This window comes from Dama dama, chromosome 8, assembly GCF_033118175.1.
Source record: "Dama dama isolate Ldn47 chromosome 8, ASM3311817v1, whole genome shotgun sequence".
NCBI lineage: Eukaryota > Metazoa > Chordata > Mammalia > Artiodactyla > Cervidae > Dama > Dama dama.
The window spans coordinates 32,238,444-32,261,227 of NC_083688.1; the positions used below are offsets into that span (position 1 = coordinate 32,238,444).

Below are 22,784 nucleotides of genomic sequence, written 5' to 3' on the forward strand. Positions count from 1 at the left end.
ATATTAGAATTCCTTCTGTGAAGGTGATGATAAAGGAGATGGATCTCTTTTAAAATACGTCAAAAATAATGAGTCACGACAGAACCAAAAAAAATGCAAACCTATAATTCTACTTGAGAAGCTGGAAGCTTCCTTTGACAAAGCATTTTTACTCTTAAATTACTATAGAGGCTACAGACATAATACAAGCTTCTGAAAAATGATAATTTTCTAATTAAGTCATGCATTTACACATTTCCCACACACTTAGAAAGTTTATCTTGGAAGAAAAAGGAGCTACTGTGCTTTCTTACAGTTTTCTAGTAGTATCTTGTCAATACATGCAAGATAAGCCATATAAAATACCCAGATCATTCTGTTTCAAAAGGACACAGACAGAAAATGATCTCTTTGCAAGCTACAGGTAGGCATTAATGTGTCAGGCTAGGGTAAATGCAAACTCAAAGGTAATATAGGGATGTCATACTCACTTTACATGAACATTAAACATGCTTTTAAAATATGAAATATATTTTAAAACCTGCATGGAGAAAACAAGGTCTTCTCTTCAATATAAGAAACTTATTATTTTTTTAAAAAGCATTCTTCCTAACTGTGCTACTCTCATGCAATTTAATAATTATTTAAGAGAAGAAATATTAGAGAAATCAAAATGTTTATCCGAAGATCTTTAATAAGTAAGCAAACACTGCTAAACTGAGGATCACTTCCCAGCTAAACTTTCCCCCTCCCCATATTGCTACATATGATTTAAAATGATTGCATCTATTTCTTTGAGAAAACAAACATAACTCATGTCATAAGATACACTTACCTAATCACTCTGGAGGTTAAATGGTGGTGGTGGGGGTCACAGGCCAATACGAACTAAAAGATCACGTTTGTGTTAGGAAAGCAGTTTTCTTTAATTATCCAAAGAATACATTTTCCAGGCTTGAATTAAAGGCAATCCATTCTACCTCCCATTTCAAAACACAGTCAAGAAGCAGTCTCCCGCCCTTCCAGAGAGAAACACAGCAGACACACATAAGAAATATGCTTTGGACCTGTCTTCAGAATTCAAAGCAAGAAGCAATGCTGGTCCTGTAGCAATCCAGACCCCAGGAGCAGAATCATGTTGAACTTATTTTTAGCCTTTTCCCAGATCCTTCTATGAAATTTCCCAGCTGATTATGCCTCCTCCACACATGAGTTCACTTACACAGTGTTTGATACAGCAGTAGAGGTGATTTGGTTAGGCTCTGAGGATCAAAATCAGCAACAGCATGCTGTAGCTTAAAGCCCACTCCGCCGGCAGGAACATCAACACCATCCACAATATGTTGCTTGAATCCCCTCTTACACACCAGAAAATGCTAACTGTGGACGTGAAGGAAAGGAGCAACTTTAGCTGGGTTTCTGCATCACTGAGAGCAGTTTGCAGACTGCTGATTTGGAGCTCATTCTGCCGGCAGCCGGGAATTCCTCAGCACCACGGACAGCGCCAACAACTGGCTTCTGAACCCAGCTAGGTCGAAATCCCGAGCTGCTCCTTGAGACCAGGCTAGAGCCTTCTCTAAGCAGTCGCGTTTTATACAGTGGATGCGTGCGTTAGGAGGGGGAAAAGGCATTTTACGTGCGTGCGAGATACTTACTTGCATTGAAATTACAATAAAACACTAATTACAAAAAAACACTGTAACTATACCTAATGCATTCTTGCATGGGCTGCAGAGATGAAAGTTCGGAAGAGCTTTGCCTTTAGATTTAAGCCACCTGCAGTCTCTGATTATTATTAACAGATAAAGCACAATCATTGTTAAAGCATTTGTGAAAACGTATGCTCCCAATTTCTACTTGACCCTTTGTTTGCAGAAAGCCTTTCCCCGTGCTATACATAATTACACTTCAGGTCTTCTTTCAGTTTAGATTTGATTCTTTTTTTTAAAGTAGCCTGGTTCTCCTGCAGTTTGTTTTCTAACATTCAAAATCAATCTCTTGTAATTCATCTAGTCTGTCATTAGGCGTCATTGTAAAACTGTTTCTTCCAAACCACTAGCAAAGATGCTCTGTTTTGGAATTCTTATCAAAAGGAGAAAAAAAAAAAAGACACAAATAAATGGTCAGAAAGTTATTATTTTTTATTGGTAACAGTATGAGCACTAGCATTTATGCCCAAAGCAAGTTTTAAAGCAAATTGTAAATGTTACCTGCTGACACATTTAACCAGCTATTTACTGGTTTGGGACAATATGAGGCATTTTCAAGCCTTAAAGGGAATACCCTCTGCAGTGGGATGCACTGACCGTCAAGACCACGTTCGAACGGTGCCGTCAGAGCCTCCAGAAAACAGAGTCTCTCCGTCACGAGAAAATATAACTGTGTGAGCCTCGCTCTCATGGCCCATCAGTTTGTGAATCTGCCCAGATTTAAGATCCAGCAAATGGATAACCCCATTGCCACTTGCCTGAGCCAAAACTCGACCTGACAGAGAAGGGGAAGAGAGGAAGGGAGAGAGAAAGAATGAAAATCAAAGTTTTATTTCAAGCAGTAACAGTTTACAAGCAACAAAATATACATTTTTGTTTCAACTATAATCCAGACTCATGTTAGATGTCAGTCAACAAATCTGAACTAACTCCTGGTTGTATAGGAAATAATCCCAGTCACAATTAAGATATGCCAACGAGTAGATTTTAAAATTTTTAAATGATCTATCTATTTAATATGTAGGGGTCATAAAATGCCCTGCTAGTCTCCTTGTATTTGGGATTAATAAATAATTTTGAGAAGATGAGATTGAAAGCAAGTAAACAATAAACCTTTCTTTTCAAGTGAATTATCTCTGGAAAAGTTTTAAAAATAAGATTCAAAACTATCTATGGCAAAGATATAAATATACACACTAATACATACATAAATAAATATACATACACAGTGGATAATTTATACTTAATTTGTTATACTTAAATTTATTATATTAAAATTTGTTTACTATACTACATCATTGCTTAAAACTATAATAATACGAATCTATACTTTAAAAATTGTGATACTCATTGGTCCAGCAAACTTTTATTTGGAGTTGAAGTGAAAATAAATACCTCCATTTCAAAGATGTCAGCATTTTTAATCTAATTTAAAATTCTGTTAAACTAAAATTTTGTATTATAAAAGAGCTAAATATAGCACAGAGTATTCTCAACATTTTTATACCATATATTTGTGAGTGAATAATTTCCTTAAAATGAAAAACATATCCACATACAATTCCAACTAAAACTTTTATTAAAGAAATCCTGCAGCAAACTATCAGGGAATCTGGAAGCAAGTAAAAGCAATAAAATATGTCTATATAAGCTCAATGTGTGGGTTAAATAAGTGACATTAGTATTGTCCATGGGATTATGTAACCATATTTAGAAGGTATATATTATCATTCCAGTAATGACATTTAAGATTCATTAAACTCTTTCAATATGTTGTACACTAGATTTAGTAAATTTAATTAGTATCTATTATTCCAGATAATCTTATAATATCTAATGATAATAACTCCTATATAGGTGATGAAAGAGAGACTGGGAAAGGCTAAATAACTTGCTTAAGATGACACCCTAGGTATTGGAGGGAGCTCACATTTAGTCACCAGCACTTTGAATACAGAGTCTGGCTTTTTTAGTCATTAGGTTTTCCATATCTAGCATAGCATTGTTATCAGTGACACCTTCTTGACCAATGTTAAGTAGGTGATACACTGTAAAAGCAGAGTTTTACCATTCCATGTTAAAAATTCTATAATGATATTGCCATAAAGGTCACTGTGAAATATTTAATCACATATTTTAACCCCAATTGCCATGAATAGTCTCTGAAACATGGTAAGGTTGACCATGATAAATATGGCCTATTTACAAACCTTTTTATCTACTGGGCTTCTTCATCTAGAACAAAGCCTGACACAGCAAAGATCCTTAGGATGGATTTGAGTGTCCAAAGCAGATGTGAATATTTATTACAAAGCCCCTTCTACCAAGTCTTTGCTGACAGAGACGTTACATATGGATTCCACTTTCAACCTCACACTATAGACAGTTGTTTGTGACTTTCCTAAGAATTAAATGACTTTCTTTTTCTTGTAGTCTTCATATAATAACAAGGTAGATGGTAAATATCATTTTCTATTTTTTGCAAAGAAAACCAAGCAGAATCAAAGCCCCTAAAGAAAAGGGAAACAATTTAGCTTTTAAACCATTACCTTTTATTGGAGTCAAATTTCTAAAAATTATAATTGAAAATCTTTGTGAAAGTTATTAGTAAATTTCTGAAAATTTGATCAATAAGATAGAGAAAATAATAATATTGGAATTTGATGACAGGAGTATATTATTTCATAATATAATTCAACAATACCATGCTGCAGATATTTAAAAAATGTGTCTTTGCTTGAACAGAGTTGAGTCAGCAAGTTCATGGTGAGGTTTGCAGGTTTACTTGAACTCATTTTCAAAAGACTGTAAGATTGTGTGTATCCATCTATCTATTTAACATCATGTTCACCTCTATAAAGTATACTGGATTATTACATGGCATAGAATGTCTGACCTCAAAATTAGTTTTACTGGGAATTGAGATGCTTAACTGCTTCTAGGTTAGAAGATTTGCAAAATTACTTACCAGGATGTGTCAATTACTAATCAGGATGTATCAATTACTACATTAGTATCTACTGGTGTGAGAGAGGGGGTGGTACTCTCAAAAGAAAAAAAAAAATCAGACTACTGGTAGCATCTCTAGAAAGTATTTAGAAACATGTGCCCAGTTATCTTTCTAAACATCCTGATGACTGGCAATAAAAAATAAACTACAGGATGAATCATTTGTCATACCAATGTCATAGTCTTAATGAAAATTTAGGAAGGATAGAAGATTTAGCTACATCAAACTTGGTCAGTGGAATTAAAATACAATAGATATGAAACTTTAAATAGTACATGAAGATTTATGAAAACTTGTACCTACAATGTTCATGTATCTTTTTAAAAATGTGAAAAAATTATTTCTATTTAAAAATTTTATAACATCTTAACAAAATACTTAACCATTATAATATTTTAATAAAATGTTGACTCCTACTATGCAATTCCTAAGTAAATAGACTATTTAAAATGTCATTTAGCATTGTATTTAAGAATGATTATACTAAATTATAAATGCACACATTCCACAAATATCACAAGGGTATACAGTATATGGTTAAAATACTTAGCGTTATAGTTTATCAACAATGATCTAAAAGGTATTTAAAAATATAAATATTTCAACATGTATTATATAAAAAATGACTTGCTCCTTTTTTGATTAACATTTATGTTATCAGGATGCCCAGACTTTTATAGAATAGGGAGAAAGTAGGCAGTCCAGGGAGAAGATTGATATAATTTTCTAGGTGTTATTTTTTATGTAAATCAGTAGATATCAATAATGAGTGATTATGACTATCTTCTGATCCACACATCTCTGAAAAACTTAGCATTTATTTTAATCTATCAATAATTTAGAATAATTTCTTGTCAGTTAAATCACTATCTTCTTTGCTGACCAATGAGTTTGAATGAGGATAACGTGTATTGCTATTCATTTTACTCCTTTGGATTAATTTGCCAATTTCTTTTGGTTAAAGAAGAAAGCACTAAATTTTGCCTTCACTCAAAGCCAATAAATGAGCCAATAAATCTTTAAAAAATTAGTATTTCTTTCAAATTTTAGTGCTAAATATACATTATAGAGCTTCTTTATACTCTGTTTTAGAAAGAAAATTTTTGAAAAAAAATACAGGTTTAATAATATCTTGAGCAAAGCAGTCTCAATTGGATATGGTATAAAAACTTGAATCTTTGACTGTCTTGATGTATATAAACTGAAATAGCCCATGGAAATCAAGTGGTGACACTGTATCTGGGTATATGGAATCACTTTGGGTGAACCAACAAAAATTGGAAACTCATTGCATCTTAACAAAATGTGCAAATATTAGTGAAATGTTGGTACTTTTTTAAACTACTGGCAGACTCCTTACTGGCTAAGCCACCAGGGAAGCCCCAAAAGATTCCATGGGGATTCTTCAGGCAAGAATACTGGTGTGGGTTGCCATGCCCTCCTCCGGGGGATCTTCCCAACCCAGATATGGAACCCAGGTCTCCTGCATTGCAGGCAGATTCCTTACCGTCTCAGCCATCAGGGAAGCCTTTTGATTTTAGATACAAAAGTGTGAAAATTCAATTTGAGAGTAAATACCTAAAATAACCAAGAGTTACCTTAATCTTTTCAACACTCATCTCTTAACCTAGACAAATTCTACTTAAGTTTATTAGGAATTTTGCATATTACCTACTGCAGTATTTTTGACATTAATTATGAAATGGTATAATCAATAGTCAACACATGTTTGCTGTAGGAGGAGTTGTGGTATGGAATAAATAGTATAATATTTTTGGAAAGAAAGGAGATGAGTTTGTCTTTCAGGTCTGCTAGAATGAATTCGCAGCAGCCACTGTTTATTGAGCACCTACAGCAGCTCCAGTTACCTCACATGTCCTGCACTCAGTCCTAACAGGTAGATATTCTCCCTTTTTAGCTAATGAAGAATGAGGCTCAGAGAAGATAAAGTTAGGATTTTAATTGAAATATTCATTGTTAAAAAACTCTTGCTTCGTTTGTTATTATTGTTCAGTTGCCCAGTCGTGTCCTATTCCTTGTAACCCCATAGACTACAAAACGCCAAGCCTCCCTGTCCCTCACCATCTCCCGGAGCTTACCCAAGTTCATGTTCATTGCATCAGTGATGCCATCCAGCCATCTCATCCTCTGACACCCTCTTCTCCTTCTGTCCTCAATCTTTCCCAATATCAGAGACTTTTCCAAGGAGTCATCTGTTCGCATCAGACGATCAAGATACTGGAGCTTCAGCTTCAACATCAGTCCTTCCGGTGAATATTCAGGGTTGAGCTCCCTTAAGATGGACTGGTTTGATCTCCTTGCTTCTTTTTACTGACTTTAAATTTTCTTTCTTAAATTATAATTCAGATAAGTGTGACATTTGGGGCTTCTCTGTTAATGCCACTGAATTTCCTTATAGGCAAAAATTTAATGCTTAAAACTGAAGAAAAGAATTATGGGGTTGATTTTAATACTCTGTTAAACTCTGAACATTAAACATCAATGGTCTTCAGAAGTCATTCTTCACACACATCAATTAATTCTTTAACTTTTATTTTATATTGGAATATAGCCAATTTACAATGTTGTTTCAGGTGTATACTGATTCAGTTATAAATGTACATGTATTCATTCTTTTTCAGGTTCTTTTCCTGAATAGGTTATTACAGAATATTGAATAAAGCTCCCCATGCTATACAGTATGTCTTGATTATTTATTTTTATATAATGGTGTGTATATGTTAATTCAAATATCCTAATTTATCCCCTTCCCGGATTTCCCCCCTTTTGTTGGCCATGTTTGTTTTCAAAGTCTGTGGGACTCTTTCTGTTTTGTAAATTCATTTGTATCTTTTTTTTTTAATACTTCACGTATAGTTGACATCATTTGATATTTGGCTTTATCTGACTTGTTTCACTTAGTAGGATAATCTCTAGGTCCATTAATTTTGCTACAGATGGCATTATTTCATTTTTTTAAATGTCTGAGTAATATCCCATTGTAAATATATACCCCATCTTCTTTATCCATTCCTCTGGTTGCTTCCACGTCCTGGCTATTGTAAACAGTGCTGCAGCAAACACTGGGGTGCATGCATCTTAACAAATTAGCTTTCTCTGGACACATGCCCATGAGTGGGGTCACTGTTTCTCTTGTGCATAAAGGTTGCTGGGCTCTCTTCCAAGGCTCCAAAGCTCTCCCTCCAGCCAGGTTCATCTTCCCTCAGGTGAGTCCCAGTGTTCAGGAATCTTTCCTCTTTCACAGCTCCCTCCTTGTGGCACGGGTCCCTTCTAGACTACCCCCCCCCCCACCTTTTCTTTTGTCCTATTCAGTTATGTGGAGGTGTTCTTGCCCTTTTGGAAGGCTGAAGTCTTCTACAAGCATTCAATAAGTGTTCTGTGGGAACTGTTCCACTTGTATATTTGCTGTATTTGTGGAAGGAAGTGAGCTCCATGTTCCACTCCTCAGCAATCTTCCACATATATCAATTCTAAATGCATACATTCTAGTGTATATGTGGCACTTACTATACTAAAAAGACTCAATGATTCATCCCTTCCCACATTTCCAGCAAAATTATGTCTAGTTCTTCCATTTCAATTTTGTTTACTGTATTCTGTTTTTCAGAGTCCAAACTGCAATGACAATTTCATATCTTTTATCCCTCTCCATCCTCAACCTGGCCTTTATCCATTTGTCTTTTCTTTTCTACAATTTTTCCATTTTCAACTCTTATGTTTACAATATTAAAAGTCCTTAATGTTAGATGTTAGGACTATTGAAAAGATAACCCCAGGTGATTTTTTTTGGTTACAATTTCTTTAGTTTTAAATCTGTCTACAATAATTCCTAAAGTGTTCTTCCATTATGCCACTCCCATCCAAAACAAATACCATAAACTTGACTAGAACAACAACAAAAACAGCAGCAACAGTGACAACCAAAATTTGTTACAACTCTTAACATGCTCAGGTTATATTTTACTTTTAGATCTAATCACCTCACTATAAATACTCAAAGAGATGAAGTGAGTTGCCCAAGGTAAGAAAATATATTCATGGTAATTGTGGAACTTTGTTAAAATCAGATCTTTGACTTCCAAACCAGTGTTCTTTTTACTGTTTCCTTTTTACACTGAGTAACATCGTAGTATCTTAGCAGGAATTTTAAGCCCTCTTCACTAATACAAATCTGCATCTGCTCACCCAAGTATATTCTTACATGGACTTTCTGTTCTCCATTAAAAATTTGCCATCATTTCTCATTTTTTTGTTTCCTTACTTTTGAATTACTGCTTCTATTATTCCTCTGGTAGAATATTTTCTTCTGTCTTTCATGGTTAAAGAACAGCTGTCTTCATGGTTAAAGTGCTATCCTCCTTCTCTTATCCTCCTTGCTCATGTCTGACTCTGTGATCCCATGGACTGTAGCCCTCTAGTCTCCATGAATTCTCTAGGCAAGAATACCGGAGTAGGTTGCTATTCTCCAGGGAATCTTCTTGACCCAGGGATCAAACCCAGGTCTCCTACATTGCAGGCAGGTTCTTTACTGTCTGAGCCAGCCAGGAAGCCCATCTTCATGGTCTCTTCTCTTATCTTCCTAAGAAAAATTTATCCATTGATTAAATCCCAGTTCAGAATGATTCTCTTCACCAAGGTGTACAAGGCATCTCTAATGGGGAAGATCTTCCTTTCTCTTCTGAGCTTTTATGGCACTTTATTCCTACATTCATATTGTAATAAGATGCCATATATTATAGTCAACTATTTATCTTGCCTTCTTAACTTTGCGATTACTCTAGAACAGAATCATGTCATGTAGTTTTGCTTTTTCACTCCAGTTTAGCACTGCTGCAGTCAATAATCAGTCGTAACTGTTTTCACAACTACCTTTTTAGTCCTTTTTATTTGCTACACACCATTCTAAACACTTCACACATATTATCTCATTTTATCCTTACAACAACCCTATGAGGTGAACACATACTTGCACTACCCATTATAGTAGCCACTACTCATATATGGCTACTGACTGAGCATTTGAAATTCAGCTAATATAAACTGAAATGTGCTACAACTGTAAAATGCTCACCAGATTTTAAAGACTCAGTATGAGAAAAGAATGAAAAATATTTCATTAATCATTTTATATTGATTATATAGCACCATACTAGTGGATACACTATATTCAATTAAAAATCTTTTAAAATTAATTTCATCATGGCTACTAAGAATTTTAAACTCTACATATGGTTCACATTATGAACCAGAGAGTATGCTAGCACATACTCTGCTTCATAGAGGAGGAAAATGAGAGAGAGAAAAGCAACTTCCCCCAAAGTCACGCAGCTTAAAGTGGTGGAATCTGGAAATGAGGACTATATGACTCAAAAGCCACAGCTCTTATCCTCCACGTCATGCCCTAATACCTCCAGATGAATTTTTATTGATTGGCTCAATGTTGTCTCTCCCACTGTGATTAAGCTGCACTCACTAAAATGTAACATGAGTCAGAGTAAATATCTCTTGGGTTTGCAGCTTCAGCTTCCAGCTGAATCTATGCCTGTTCCCAGGAATACTTGAAATTAATTTCTATTTAAGTACAAGAAATATTTCAAAAATTTCATATCTGTGGTTACTCTAATGGCACTTGTTGACTCCAAGAATCTTATTGTATAATTAGCTTCCTGGGAATATATGAGAGACCTAGGAAAGCAGTTTTTGTTCTTTTAGAGCTCACAGAATCCAATGAGGTGCCCAAGATTCATCAGAGCCTTAGTGAGCATAAAAGGTAAGTGTTTCAGATGTTATAAACTTTAGTTTTGTTCTAGGGGAAACAAACCAGAATACATCTTCCTTCTGATACTTATGCATTCAGCGTTGACTGACATTTCCTCAGCTCAGCCAAACAGTGTTTTTGAATACAGTGGACATATTTTATCCAGTAAAACTACTCTCTTTTGTTGAAAAATTTCAACTTGTTTTGCATCAGAGATTCCTTCAGAATTTAAAAAAAAAAGAACAAAAATCAAATTATTTGATTAATAAAGTGAAATTATCTAAAGTAGAGATATTTGGACTTGATTATATAATTCATAGTCCCTGAAATTCCAAATGAAAGTCATGAGATGAATGAAGCCTTTCAATAAATAAGGAGGTAGTGGTTCAGTGACACTTTCCACAGTAGTTTATACACTGACCAGAATAATGCCATTTTGTAATGGAACAGTCAGATGAGGAAAATAGGCAGTATATAGTTATGGAATTTACCAAGTTATATTGACAGAACTGTCAATGTTATATGTTATAACAGGTTTTGGTTATAATTCACAACACTAGTTAATGTATCAAGAATTAGAAGTTAAGCTTCCTCGGAAAAGTCCTTGATTGATCTAATAATATTTACCCAATAAACCATGAATTATCATGTACTGTTAGCCAAAGAAATTGTCTGGATCAAAGATGCATAGAGTCCTATTTAATAAAACTATGCTATATCTATTAAAATTATATACCTATTATTAGACAGTTAATTTAGAAGACATACTTTCCTGTTATTCTATGTCTATACATACAACACACATTAGTTAAAAGGTCAGAATGTTCACTTGTATCTTTGATCATGTAACCAAAATATAACTTGCCAGCAATGTGAGTCAACTGTTGACTAAAACTCTATGCAGCTTTCTATTATTTATACCACCAGGAATAGCATCATTCTGTATAGATGCATGTGTCTGCATAAATGGAATTCTGTTGTAAGAAACTGAAGCAAACTCAAAAATTTTAAGCTTATTACAAATAAAGAAAATGTGAATGAAAAACATCATTACCTTTCTCATTAGAATAAATTCAGTAATTTCTCATGATTATTCATGCTTTAAATAAATTTCAAGCAATATGTTCCCCCACAGAAACAAAAACATCCAATTTATATTTCATTCAAATTAGTCTCATACACAAATCATAGGAAATTTATCACAGATATACATGAATGTAGTCTAAAATAGTTGTATGCCATATATGAAATATCATATCAGAGTGGAGAAGGGAGGCTTTGATCAATAAGGAAATGATTTTTATACACATCAGAACCAATCTGAAGCAATTCTCCCGATCAATATGGATAGGCAGAAATGCTTCTCAGCATTTATTACCTGTGGAGAGCGTTATTGATTAATTCCATTGATTTTTAGAATGCATGTAGAGAGGCATCTGTTGTTTCTTTAAAAGATGTCTCAAAATGAAAAGCATCAAGAAACTATTTAAGTTTTGAGGATTTGCATTAATGGCGCAACCTGGGTCATTACTCAGAGTTTTAAAAACATCATTGAAGGAGATGTGAAATTTGATTTAGTTTATTTCACACCCTATTGCCAATAAATACATTTCAGAAAAAAATATTTCTTGGGAATTTAATTTGCCTAAGTGCCAGTAACAATGTTTATACTTTACAGTATTTTTTAATAGGTATACTCTTGCTAATAGGTCTTAACTTTTCTCATGTAGGTAGTATGGCTTGAACAAAGATTAATTTGAGTCAAAGTGTAAATACAGGCGAGAAACAAATGCATTTTAAATTTATCAGGGAAGAAACTCATGTGTCATAAAAATGACAATAATTTGAAAGTTTCAACGTCTTATTTTGGGACTCTAGTCCAGCAGATATGTTTACCTTATTTAGAGTAGATAATATGTTTAATGCATACAATGCATGAAGATAAAGTTTACCTAAACTTGGTATGGACTGTTATTTATTAAGTGAAATTTGTTCCACAAAGTATGTTTTATAGGTTCACCCTAGATAAATATGGCAATTGTTTTCTGACTTACACTTGAAAACAATATCATGTATAGGAAGGCAGTTCTTTGACATTGCAGAAATTCCTAAAATTCAGCAGGTGAATAAAGCCAAAAATTAAAGATTTTCCCTGCTATGAACAGAAATTCTGGTCTTACCATATGTAGTTTTAAAAATATGTTCTCCCTATTAGGGGAGCATGAGTGAGAATCTTCCTAAACAAGTGCCTTCTAAATATTACAGAAATCCCTTGGGAGATGCACTGAAAGTCCTAAAAATGTTCTAACTAATTGTTGAACCTATTTAGGCTATCAACAGCCACCTGCTTTCATTAAGAACTCCTTGTAGACCTCTTTCCTAACTTGGTCTTCACCTAGGCAGCTGATCAGTGTTGAAATAATATTTATTCAGGGACCCATGCACCTGGAGCTTTGCAAACATTTCAGAAAAGCTCTTGCTGATGTCAGAGGAAAATCTAGTTTGAGTTCAATAATGGGGATCGGATAAGCTATGGAAAACTGAAGTTTAGAGCAAATCATAGACTTCATTGTTCATAAGTAGAGAAAGGACCTATAAAGGCTTATATTTTATACACAGTAATTAAAACTATTAAATTTTATTATAAAGGAATTAAAACACTCAGTATTTCTCATTTTTACACTTAAACCATAATATTTACTACAGTTTAAAAGTCAGAGTTCTAATATTTTGGAAGTTTTCCCCTTTATGGACATTCTCATCATCATTAACTTCATCACAAGGGAATTCCCCTTCTTGAATGTGGAGTCCTGTCTGTGGGAAAGAAAATGTCAGTTTCTTTTGGCTCATGTTGAGATGGTGAATTATTAATAATTGCATCCTTATTTTTAGAACTTCATCCTTTCCTACTCTATGGCAAAATAAAAGTTACAGTCAAGAAGATGCAAATATGTGATCAAAGAACTAGAGCCTGATGGTAACCTCTTCACCCCTTGCCAGGGGAAAAAAAAAAGAAAAGAATGGCTGGGAGACCAAATGTGAAAGTTCTTTTGAGTACTGATTGACTAAATAAATTAAAGATAGTATAATTTGAGGTATATAAGAAAATCATTAAACTCTTTGAAACCACAGATTAGCCTAAATTCCAAATCTGTTGTAATTCTTTACCTGAAAATACACAGTCCTAACATCTAATTGCAATGTTACCTTTAAAATGATCTGAAAGGGAAAGTGAAGTCATTCAGTCATTTCCGACTCTTTGTGACCCCATGAACTGTAGCCTACCAGGGTCCTCTGTCCATGGGGTTTTCCAGGCAAGAGTACTGAAGTGGGTTGTCATTTCCTTCTCCAGGGGATCTTTCCAACCCAGGGATGATCTGAGTGTGTTGGTAAAAGATGCAGCCACTAGCTGCCATGTGGTGCTATGCTGTGCTTGGTTGCCCAGGCTCGTCTGACTCTGTGCAAGCCCATGGGTTGTAGCCCACCAGGCTCCTCTGTCCATGGGGATTCTCCAGGCAAGAATACTGGAGTGGGTAGCTGTTTCCTTCTTCAGGGGATGTGCCCAACCTAGGGATCAAATTCGGGTTTCCAGTTTGCAGGCAGATTCTTTACCAGCTGAGCTACCAGGGAAGCATTCAGTTCAGGTCAGTTCATTCACTCAGTTATGTCCAACTCCTAGCGACCCCGTGGATTACAGCATGCCAGGCTTCCCTGTCCATCACCAATGCCCAGAACTTACTCAAACTCATGCCCATCACATCGGCGATGGCATACAACAATATCATCCTCTGTCATCCTCTTCTCTTTCTGCCTTCAATCTTTTCCAGCATCAGGGCCTTTTCAAATGAGTCAGCTCTTTACATCAGGTGGCCGAAGTGTTGGAGTTTCAGCTTCAGCATTGGTCCTTCCAATGACTATTCAGGACTGAGTTCCTTTAGGATGGACTGGTTGGATCTCCTTGCAGCCCAAGGGACTCTCAAGAGTCTTCTCCAACACCACAGCTCAAAAGTATCATTCTGTGGCATTCAGCTTTCTTTATAGTCCAACTCTCACATTCATACATAACTTCTGGAAAAACCATAGCTTTGGCTAGACAGACCTTTGTTGGTAAACTAATGTCTCTGCTTTTTAATAAGCTGTCTAGGTTGGTCATAGCTTTTATCCCAAGGAGCAATTAATTTCATGGCTGCAGTCACCATCTGCAGTGATTTTGGAGTCCCCCAAAATAAAGTGTCTCACTGTTTCCATTGTTTCCCTATCTATTTGCCATGAAGTGATGGGACCAGATGCCATGATCTTTGTTTTCTGAATGTTGAGCTTTAAGCCAAGTTTTTCACTCTTCTCTTTCAAGAGGCTCTTTAGTTCTTCTTCACTTTCTGCCATAAGGATGGTGTTATCTGCATATCTGAGGTTACTGATATTTCTCCCAGGAATCTTGATTCCAGCTTGTGCTTCCTCCAGCCCAGCATTTCTCATGATGTAGTCTGCATAGAAGTTAAATAAGCATGGTGACAATATACAGCCTTGATGTACTCCTTTCTCTATTTGAAATCCATCTGTTCCATGTCCAGTTTTAACTGTTACTTATTCACATGCACACAGATTTCTCAAAAGGTAGGTCAGGTGGTCTAGCATTCCCACCTCTTGAAGAATTTCCACACTTCGTTGTGATCCACACAGTCAAAGGCTTTGGCATAGTCAATAAAGCCAAAGTAGATGTTTTTCCTGACTCTTGCTTTTTTGATGATCTAGCAGATGTTGGCAATTTGATCTCTGGTTCCTTTGCCTTTTCTCAATCCAGCTTGAACATCTGGAAGTTCATGGTTCACATATTGTTGAAGCCCGACTTGGAGAATTTTGAGCATTACTTTGTTAGCATGTGAGATGAGTGCAACTGTGCAGTAGTTTGAGCACTCTTTGGCATTGCCTTTCTTTGGGATTGGAATGAAAACTGACCTTTTCCAGTCCCATGGCCACTGCTGAGTGTTCCAGATTTACCGGCACATCAGGAGCTGGGGATGAACACACACACTACTGCATATATAAGATAGATAACAAGCAAGGACCTACTGTATAGCACAGGGGACTCTACTCAATATTCTGTAATAATCTACCTAGGAAAATAATCTGAAAAAGAATGAATATATGTATATGTATAACCGAGTTACTTTGCTATATACCTGAAACAAACATAATATTGTAAATATACTTAATAAATTTTTAAAAAATCCTGCTAGTTTCCATTACCTTTTTCCTCACTATTTTCTATTACATTCTGTAACACAACCACATGTGAAGAGAAAACATTATTTTCATGTGTCATCTCAGAGAAAGAAATGGAATGATAGAGAAGTACTGTAACTTCTTTAAAATAAAGAGCTGGTGTTAGAACAAGAATGCCAACCCAAGACTGCTGTAAACCTTTCCTGTACTGTAGCCTGGGGAAAGAAGAAAGTAGTTATGCCAGAAAGCTAAGCTAATTTGGCTGTTATATGAAGTGCTAAATAAATTTATATTAACTCGTAATTCCGTGAAGGCATCTTTATGGAAATCTAAAGTAATATTCTAGTATATTGTATTCTGATGGCCTGGTTTTGTATTTCATAGAAGAGCAACAAAATGATTAGTTTGTTTTTAGTCAGAATTCTCTCCATTACACTTTGTCATTCTTACTCAAACTGGCCTTCCAACTTATGTCAAATGAGTGCTTGCCAAAAACTAGGAGACAATTTAAGATTTAGCGTACTGATGAATACTTGGGGTTAAAGTAACAAGATACAAATGATTTAGATGTGCACATGAGGTATAAAAATGACAAAGTTAACACTGCAATTATTAAAAAAAAAATAAGAGTTTGAGTTGTCTGACTAGATGGAATATTACTTCAGGAGCTTTTTCAGTTGCAAATGAAAGAAAACTCAAAGTGGCACAGAAAAAACATTTAAGAATATAGATTTATAACCCAGAAATACAGGTAGGTAGCTGGACCAAGAGACTGGGGTTATAAGAGCACCATCCTTCAGTGTCTTTCAATCCTGCTTTCTGCAGTGTGAATTTACTCAGGTAGCCTCTGTTCACTTGGTTGTCTCAACAGATTTAGAGCCTTCCAAACTAAAGAGTGCCTTTATTTCTCAGCAATTTCATACTGGGTAAAACTGTCCCTCTTTGTCAAGCTGGGGCCATGTGCTTATCCCTGGACCAACTACTATGGCCGGTGGGAGGAAAGATGTGATGTACCAGGCCAGGACTCAGTTCCCCCTACCAAAACTGAGACTGTGCAAAACTCACTCAAAGGAAGTTGAGATGCTGCTATTTAAGAGAAATGGACACTAATCCATGAAAAAACAGAACAAAAGAAAAACTGCGACCCACCTCAGATCATCACCCCACATTTGCAAAACCAGAGTCAACTTTCTTCATTAGAGAAGAAAACAAACAAAAAAATGATCCACATTCTAGGCTACTGAGAAACAGTGCTTTACTTTCCCACTATTTTTCCATTTGGCAATATATCTTATTCTATAATCTTGCCTCCTAAAAGACTCCAGTGTGAATAAACTGCATCTGGCTTCACTAAGAAATCAGCACAATTATTTTGTTAAACAGATTGCCAATTGTGGAGTCCCTTGATTTACATTCAGACTATAAAATGCAGAAAAATCCCAAGGAAAATTGCCTGGAAGATGAGGGTGAAATGGTAATTAGAGTCACAAAGGAAAAGAAAGAGATGAACACCTATGCAACAAGGATAGGAAGTGGAAGATACTCCCCAAACTCTTTTGCACTGATTCAGTTCAGTGGCTCAGTTGCGTCCAACTCTTTGCGACCCCATGGACTGCAGCTCACCAGGCCTCCCCGTCCATCACAAACTCCTGGAGCTTGCTCAAATGCATGTCCATTGAGTTGGTGATGCTATCCAACCATATCATCCTCTGTCATGCCATCCATCCATCTCATTTTTTTGCACTGATTAGATATTCTACTTATTTATATCTGAGTTACATTCATATACCAATTATAATCTAAAAAAAAATACCAAACCAGAAAGTCACAACAAATTTTCTCTGTTAAAGAGTAAAATTATTATAATCTATAATTAGAAACATAGTTTTTAAATGCTTTCCTCATAATCTCAATGTTCTCAGGAGAGAAAATGACAAGAAAACTGTGGTTTCAAGGGTTCTTCCATCTAGGTTGCTACATTTTAAGTTTCAGTAACAATCTTGCACAAATTCAAAAGATCTTGATGTGGTTTTATGAAACTAAAAAAATATCATTTCGGCTATTTCTAAAATAGAGACCACTTTCAGAAAAAAATGATAAAAATACATGCAGACAAACAGATAAAGGTTGTTTTGTGAGATCATTATCTTGAAAAAAATGTACTCTTTTTGCTGTAGTCAGTACTTAAAAAAATCATTGTTTGGGAAGTTATTTCAGAATAGTGTACATGAAAATGTAAGAGGAGGGTATTGAAAAAGCAATATGGACAAAAGTCTTGTAGTTGTTGGTAAAATAAGGTTCATCATACTATTTTGTCCACTTTTATGCTTGGTAAATAATAAAACTTGAGTTTAAGACATATTAATCATACAGTAAGGTCAGCATCATTACTGTGTAGTCACTTCTTATATTTAAAACAAAATGTTTGATCACTATCAAATAGAACAACAGTGTTCTAGAACTAGGCATACATATATACACACACACAAGTGTCTAGGTATTTATGTCACCGCCTATAGATAGCCAGATAATGATGACTGAAGTTACTAAATATAATAATGTGTTAGAAAAAGTTGAAATCAAAATGAGATTAACAGATCATTTTAATTGTAATTTAAAATATAAATGCATTTTATTTAGGATGAGCTTATTCAAGGTGCTGAAAAGTAGGTGTTTTAAAGGTGTTTTTAATGACCTTTGTACATAATTCTGAATTAGCATTCAAAACTGTCTTCTCTAAATCATGACCCATACCATATAATTTTAAATAGAGTTTTAAAATCAGCTACTAACATTTGTCTACTAGTGTAGGGAGTATTTAACCAAAGAATTGACAGTAATAAGCTATGTTGATACTGAAAAAACAATCACAGCTCAAACTCAAAAATTAGAATCCTGAAATCATCACTATATACCTGCAAGTGAACTTAAAGACACAGTTGCCTATGTAGATGTAGCTTGTATTATAGACACTAAAATATACAAAGATTTTCATAAATAAAACCACTATCCATCATAACAGAAAGCAGATTGAAAACAGAGAATGAACTTCCTGGCCCACACTCTACAAATTGGCCAATGGTGGTGCCCAAATATACCAGGTAATTGTTCCACCATCTGCTTCATGTTGATTACACAGTCCTGATGATACATTTCCTAGGACTGCAGAGAGATCCCATTTAAAAATTAAACATGATTTGGACTTTCTAAATTAGGAGTCTTCAAAATAGCATAAAAACTGGTTTTAGAGCAAATTGAAAGCTTTGATGTTTTCTTTTCTAGGAATTAATCAATAGCTTTAATATTTCTTATGTAAAACACTTTCCTTTTTTTACATTCACGCTAATAGGGTTGTAAAGCATAAGGTGTTTCTAGTTTTAAATCAAATGCAAACATGTCTCTGAAGATGTATAGGATCCTGTTTAACGGTGCACATAAAACACATGCACACTTTGACTTAAATGATGCTAACTGATATGAATGACAGCTTATTTTACTAGATAATTATTTTGCAATTTTGGCAAAAAAAAATTCATAAAAAGTAATTTATCCTTTTCCTAAACCTCAAAAATACAAATTCTCATGTATTAAATACTTAATATAATCAATGTTTTATCTTTCATGTTTATTATTTAGAGAAAAAGAGAATCATTTTTCCCCCAAGCCTAGAAATTCTTGAACAAACCTTTGTAACTGGTGACAGAAAGGACATAGTCAGAAAAAGCCAATCAGATATGACACATTTACTTCAGGGGCTGACAGCCAAAATGCTGCGCTCCGTTGCTTAGCTGTGTCCCACTCTCTGTGATCTCATGGGCTGTAGCCTGCCAGGCTCCTCTGTCCATGCAATTCTCCAGGCAAGAATACTGGAGTGAGTTGTCATTTTCTCCTACAGGGGATCTTCCTGACCTAGGGATCGAACCCACATCTTCTATGTCTCCTGCATTGGCAGGTGGATTCTGTGACAGACAAAGAGCGGGGCCTAATTGTAGGAAAGCTATATCATTCAACCAAGAGAAGGGATAAGTTACCTGGACGTTATCCAAGATTCATGAAAATATCTTTAATTTCAAGAACAGAGATTGAAGGGCTGCTTCCATGTGAGAAATTTGCATTTTAAATTAACTTTGGTTTTTATTGAAGACATAAGACATGGTTAAAGAAATCAAATACTATAGACTTGCCATAAAAAACAGTGCTTTTATACTTTAACTTCTCTCACATCACACGGGCTGTTCCCCAAAGTGTTATTTTAAACTCTTTTAGCTGCTTCTTTTGAAAATGTCCACCATATTGGACAACCATTTATGCTACCGCCATTTTTTTAATGTATCATTTTCAGGTGTTTTCCATGGAATTCCTATCAGGAAGAGCATTAGACTTTTATGTAATTACACTCAGTTCTTATCTCTGTACCCTTTCAATTAGTTTATATCACAATTCTAAGTCAGTATTAACAAATTCAGTTAATACTGAGTTCAATCACATTATTATGACATCTATCCTTATTATTTACTGCTGACTCAGTTAGGACATTCTGATAATATATGCTTTGTTGCACAAACTTACATCCCCAATTTTTTGTTTTTCTTTCTGGGTTGGTTTCTATGCGCCTATCACTGCTGCTGCTGCTGCTAAGTCACTTCAGTCGTGTCCAACTCTGTGTGACCCCATAGACCGCAGCCCACCAGGCTCCGCCGTCCCTGGGATTCTCCAGGCAAGAACACTGGGGTGGGTTGCCATTTCCTTCTCCAATGCATGAAAGTGAAAAGTGAAAGTGAAGTCGCTCAGTCGTGTCTGACTCTTCGCGACCCCATGGACTGCAGCCTACCAGGCTCCTCCGTCCATGGGATTTTCCAGGCAAGGGTACTGCAGTGGGGTGCTATTGCCTTCTCCAGTGCCTATCACTAATCACTCCTAAACTCTTCTCAAAAACTATAGAACTTCTTTCAGTACTCTTCCTTGCAGGATCAAATACATCGTTTATTTTTGAATTCTTATTTCCTGGAGACCATACCTCCAAAACTAGGGCTTGGCTAGTTACATAGGAAAAGTCTATCTGGGGGTTCCTAAGAATGTGTATGTGGGGATAAAATTCTGAGTGGAAAGCAAACTGACATTTTCCTTTTGTGACCCTCATGTCGGTATCTGCAGGCATTTTTTCTGGGTCCGATTTAATTCTTCCAATAATGAACACCATCTTGTGGCCTGTGTTCCAGGAGCTGAGTGAGGGGAAGAGTGGAGGGAATGTTGTTGGTCAAAATTTAAGTTTTTATTTCACTCTCTGTGCTTTGTGTTTCTCAGTCCAGAGCCCCTTCTGATTCAATTTTCCTAGAAAACAAACTTTTCTTTTGAGAGTTGTGGTTGAAGGGAGAATGTTTGTTTGAATAGGGAGGGAAGATCTCAGGTTTAAACTGCTCTTTTTATAACTATGTCAGCTCCATACCGCCTCCCTAAATTCTCTGTAGTAGGTGATATCAGATCCAGAATCATTAAGGAGTTCTGTTATATAAATTAACATATCATCTTAAAGTTTTCCTTTACAGGCACTTAGGTTCCTGCATCCCCTACTTTGCTCAGCCAGCGACCACTCCTCCACCTGTCTCATACTGACATCTCTGGCCCATTACAGTATTGTCTTCATTTTATTTGCTTTTGAGTATTAATACCCATGTTCTTTTTTACTGTCATTGTGGTGGGGTTCTGGCATTTAATTCATTGTATTTAATTCATTCTCTGGTGTGATATTTATATTTTGGTGGATAAAAGGTGGTGCAAACTTTCCCATAATCTAAGTTTAGATAATCTAAATTTTAACTATACACTTTAAAAATTTATTCTACGAGATCTCAGGTAAAAGACCTGTACTGGGAAAACTACAAACCACTGATGAAAGAAACTGAAGACAACATAAACAGATGTAAAGAAACACCGTGTTCCTGGATTGGTAGAATTAATATTGTTAAAATGACCATGTTACCCGAGGCAAGCTACAGATTCAGTGCAATCCCGATCGAAATACCAACAGCATTTTTCACAGAAATAGAACAAATAATTTTAAATTTGTATAGAAACACACACAAAAATAATCCCAAGAAAGAAGACAACAGCTGGAGGAATCATGCTCACTATCTTCAGACTATGTTACAAGGCCACAATAATCAAAACAGTGTGACACTTGCACAGAAACAGACACACAGATCATTGGAAGAGGACAGAGTACTCATAAATAAACCCACATACTCACAGTCAGCATCACATACTGAATCCATATATATGACATACAAGAATATATTATGGAGAAAAAGGAGTCTCTTTAATAAAAAGTGGTGCTAGGAAAACTGGTCAATCACACATAAAAGAATGAAATTAGAACATTCCCTAACATCATATACAAGAATAAACTCAAAATGAATTAAAGACCTAAATGTAAGACTGGAATCCATAAAATTCCAAATGGACAACATAGGCAGAACACTCTGACTTAGATCACAGCAACATTTTTTTTTTGATTCTGTTTTATAAAGCAAAGGAAATAAAAGCAAAGGTAAACAAATGGAACTTAATTAAACTTAAAAGCTATTGGGCAGTGAAACAAATGAACTCATGAAAAGACAACCTACTGAGTGATAAAATATTTACAAATAATAAGACAATTAATATCTAATATATAAATAGCTCATATAACTCTACATTAAAAATAAAAGCAGGGAGGTGGGAGGGGGGATCAGGATGGGGAATACATGTAAATCCATGGCTGATTCATGTCAATGTATGGCAAAAACCACTACAGTATTGTAAACTAATTAGCCTCCAACTAATAAAAATAAATGGAAAAAAAAGACTTTAAAAAAATAAAAGCAGACAACCTGATTAAAAAATGGGCAGACCCTGAAAAGACATTTTTCCAAAGAGAATATGCACATGACTAACAGGCACATTGAAAAGATGCTCAACTCTGGTAATCAGAGAAATGCAAATCAAACCATATGAGATATCAACTTACACCTGTCAGAATGACTATCATCAGAATATCTATAAATAACAAATGCTGGTGAGGATGTGGAGAAAAGGGAGCCCCTAC

The 22,784-nt window shown here is 35.3% G+C and overlaps 1 protein-coding gene across 1 annotated transcript in view; it reads right to left on the minus strand.

Annotated features, from left to right (window-relative positions):
• Window positions 1-2,194: 2,194 nt before the first annotated feature.
• SPAG16 (sperm associated antigen 16) overlaps window positions 2,195-22,784 on the minus strand; it is a 989,423-nt gene continuing 968,833 nt past the window's right edge. The window contains exon 16 of the mRNA XM_061148815.1: window positions 2,195-2,463. Within this exon, the coding sequence (XP_061004798.1) occupies window positions 2,288-2,463 (176 nt within the window). The 3' untranslated portion in view covers window positions 2,195-2,287. The remainder of the gene's footprint in view (window positions 2,464-22,784) is intronic.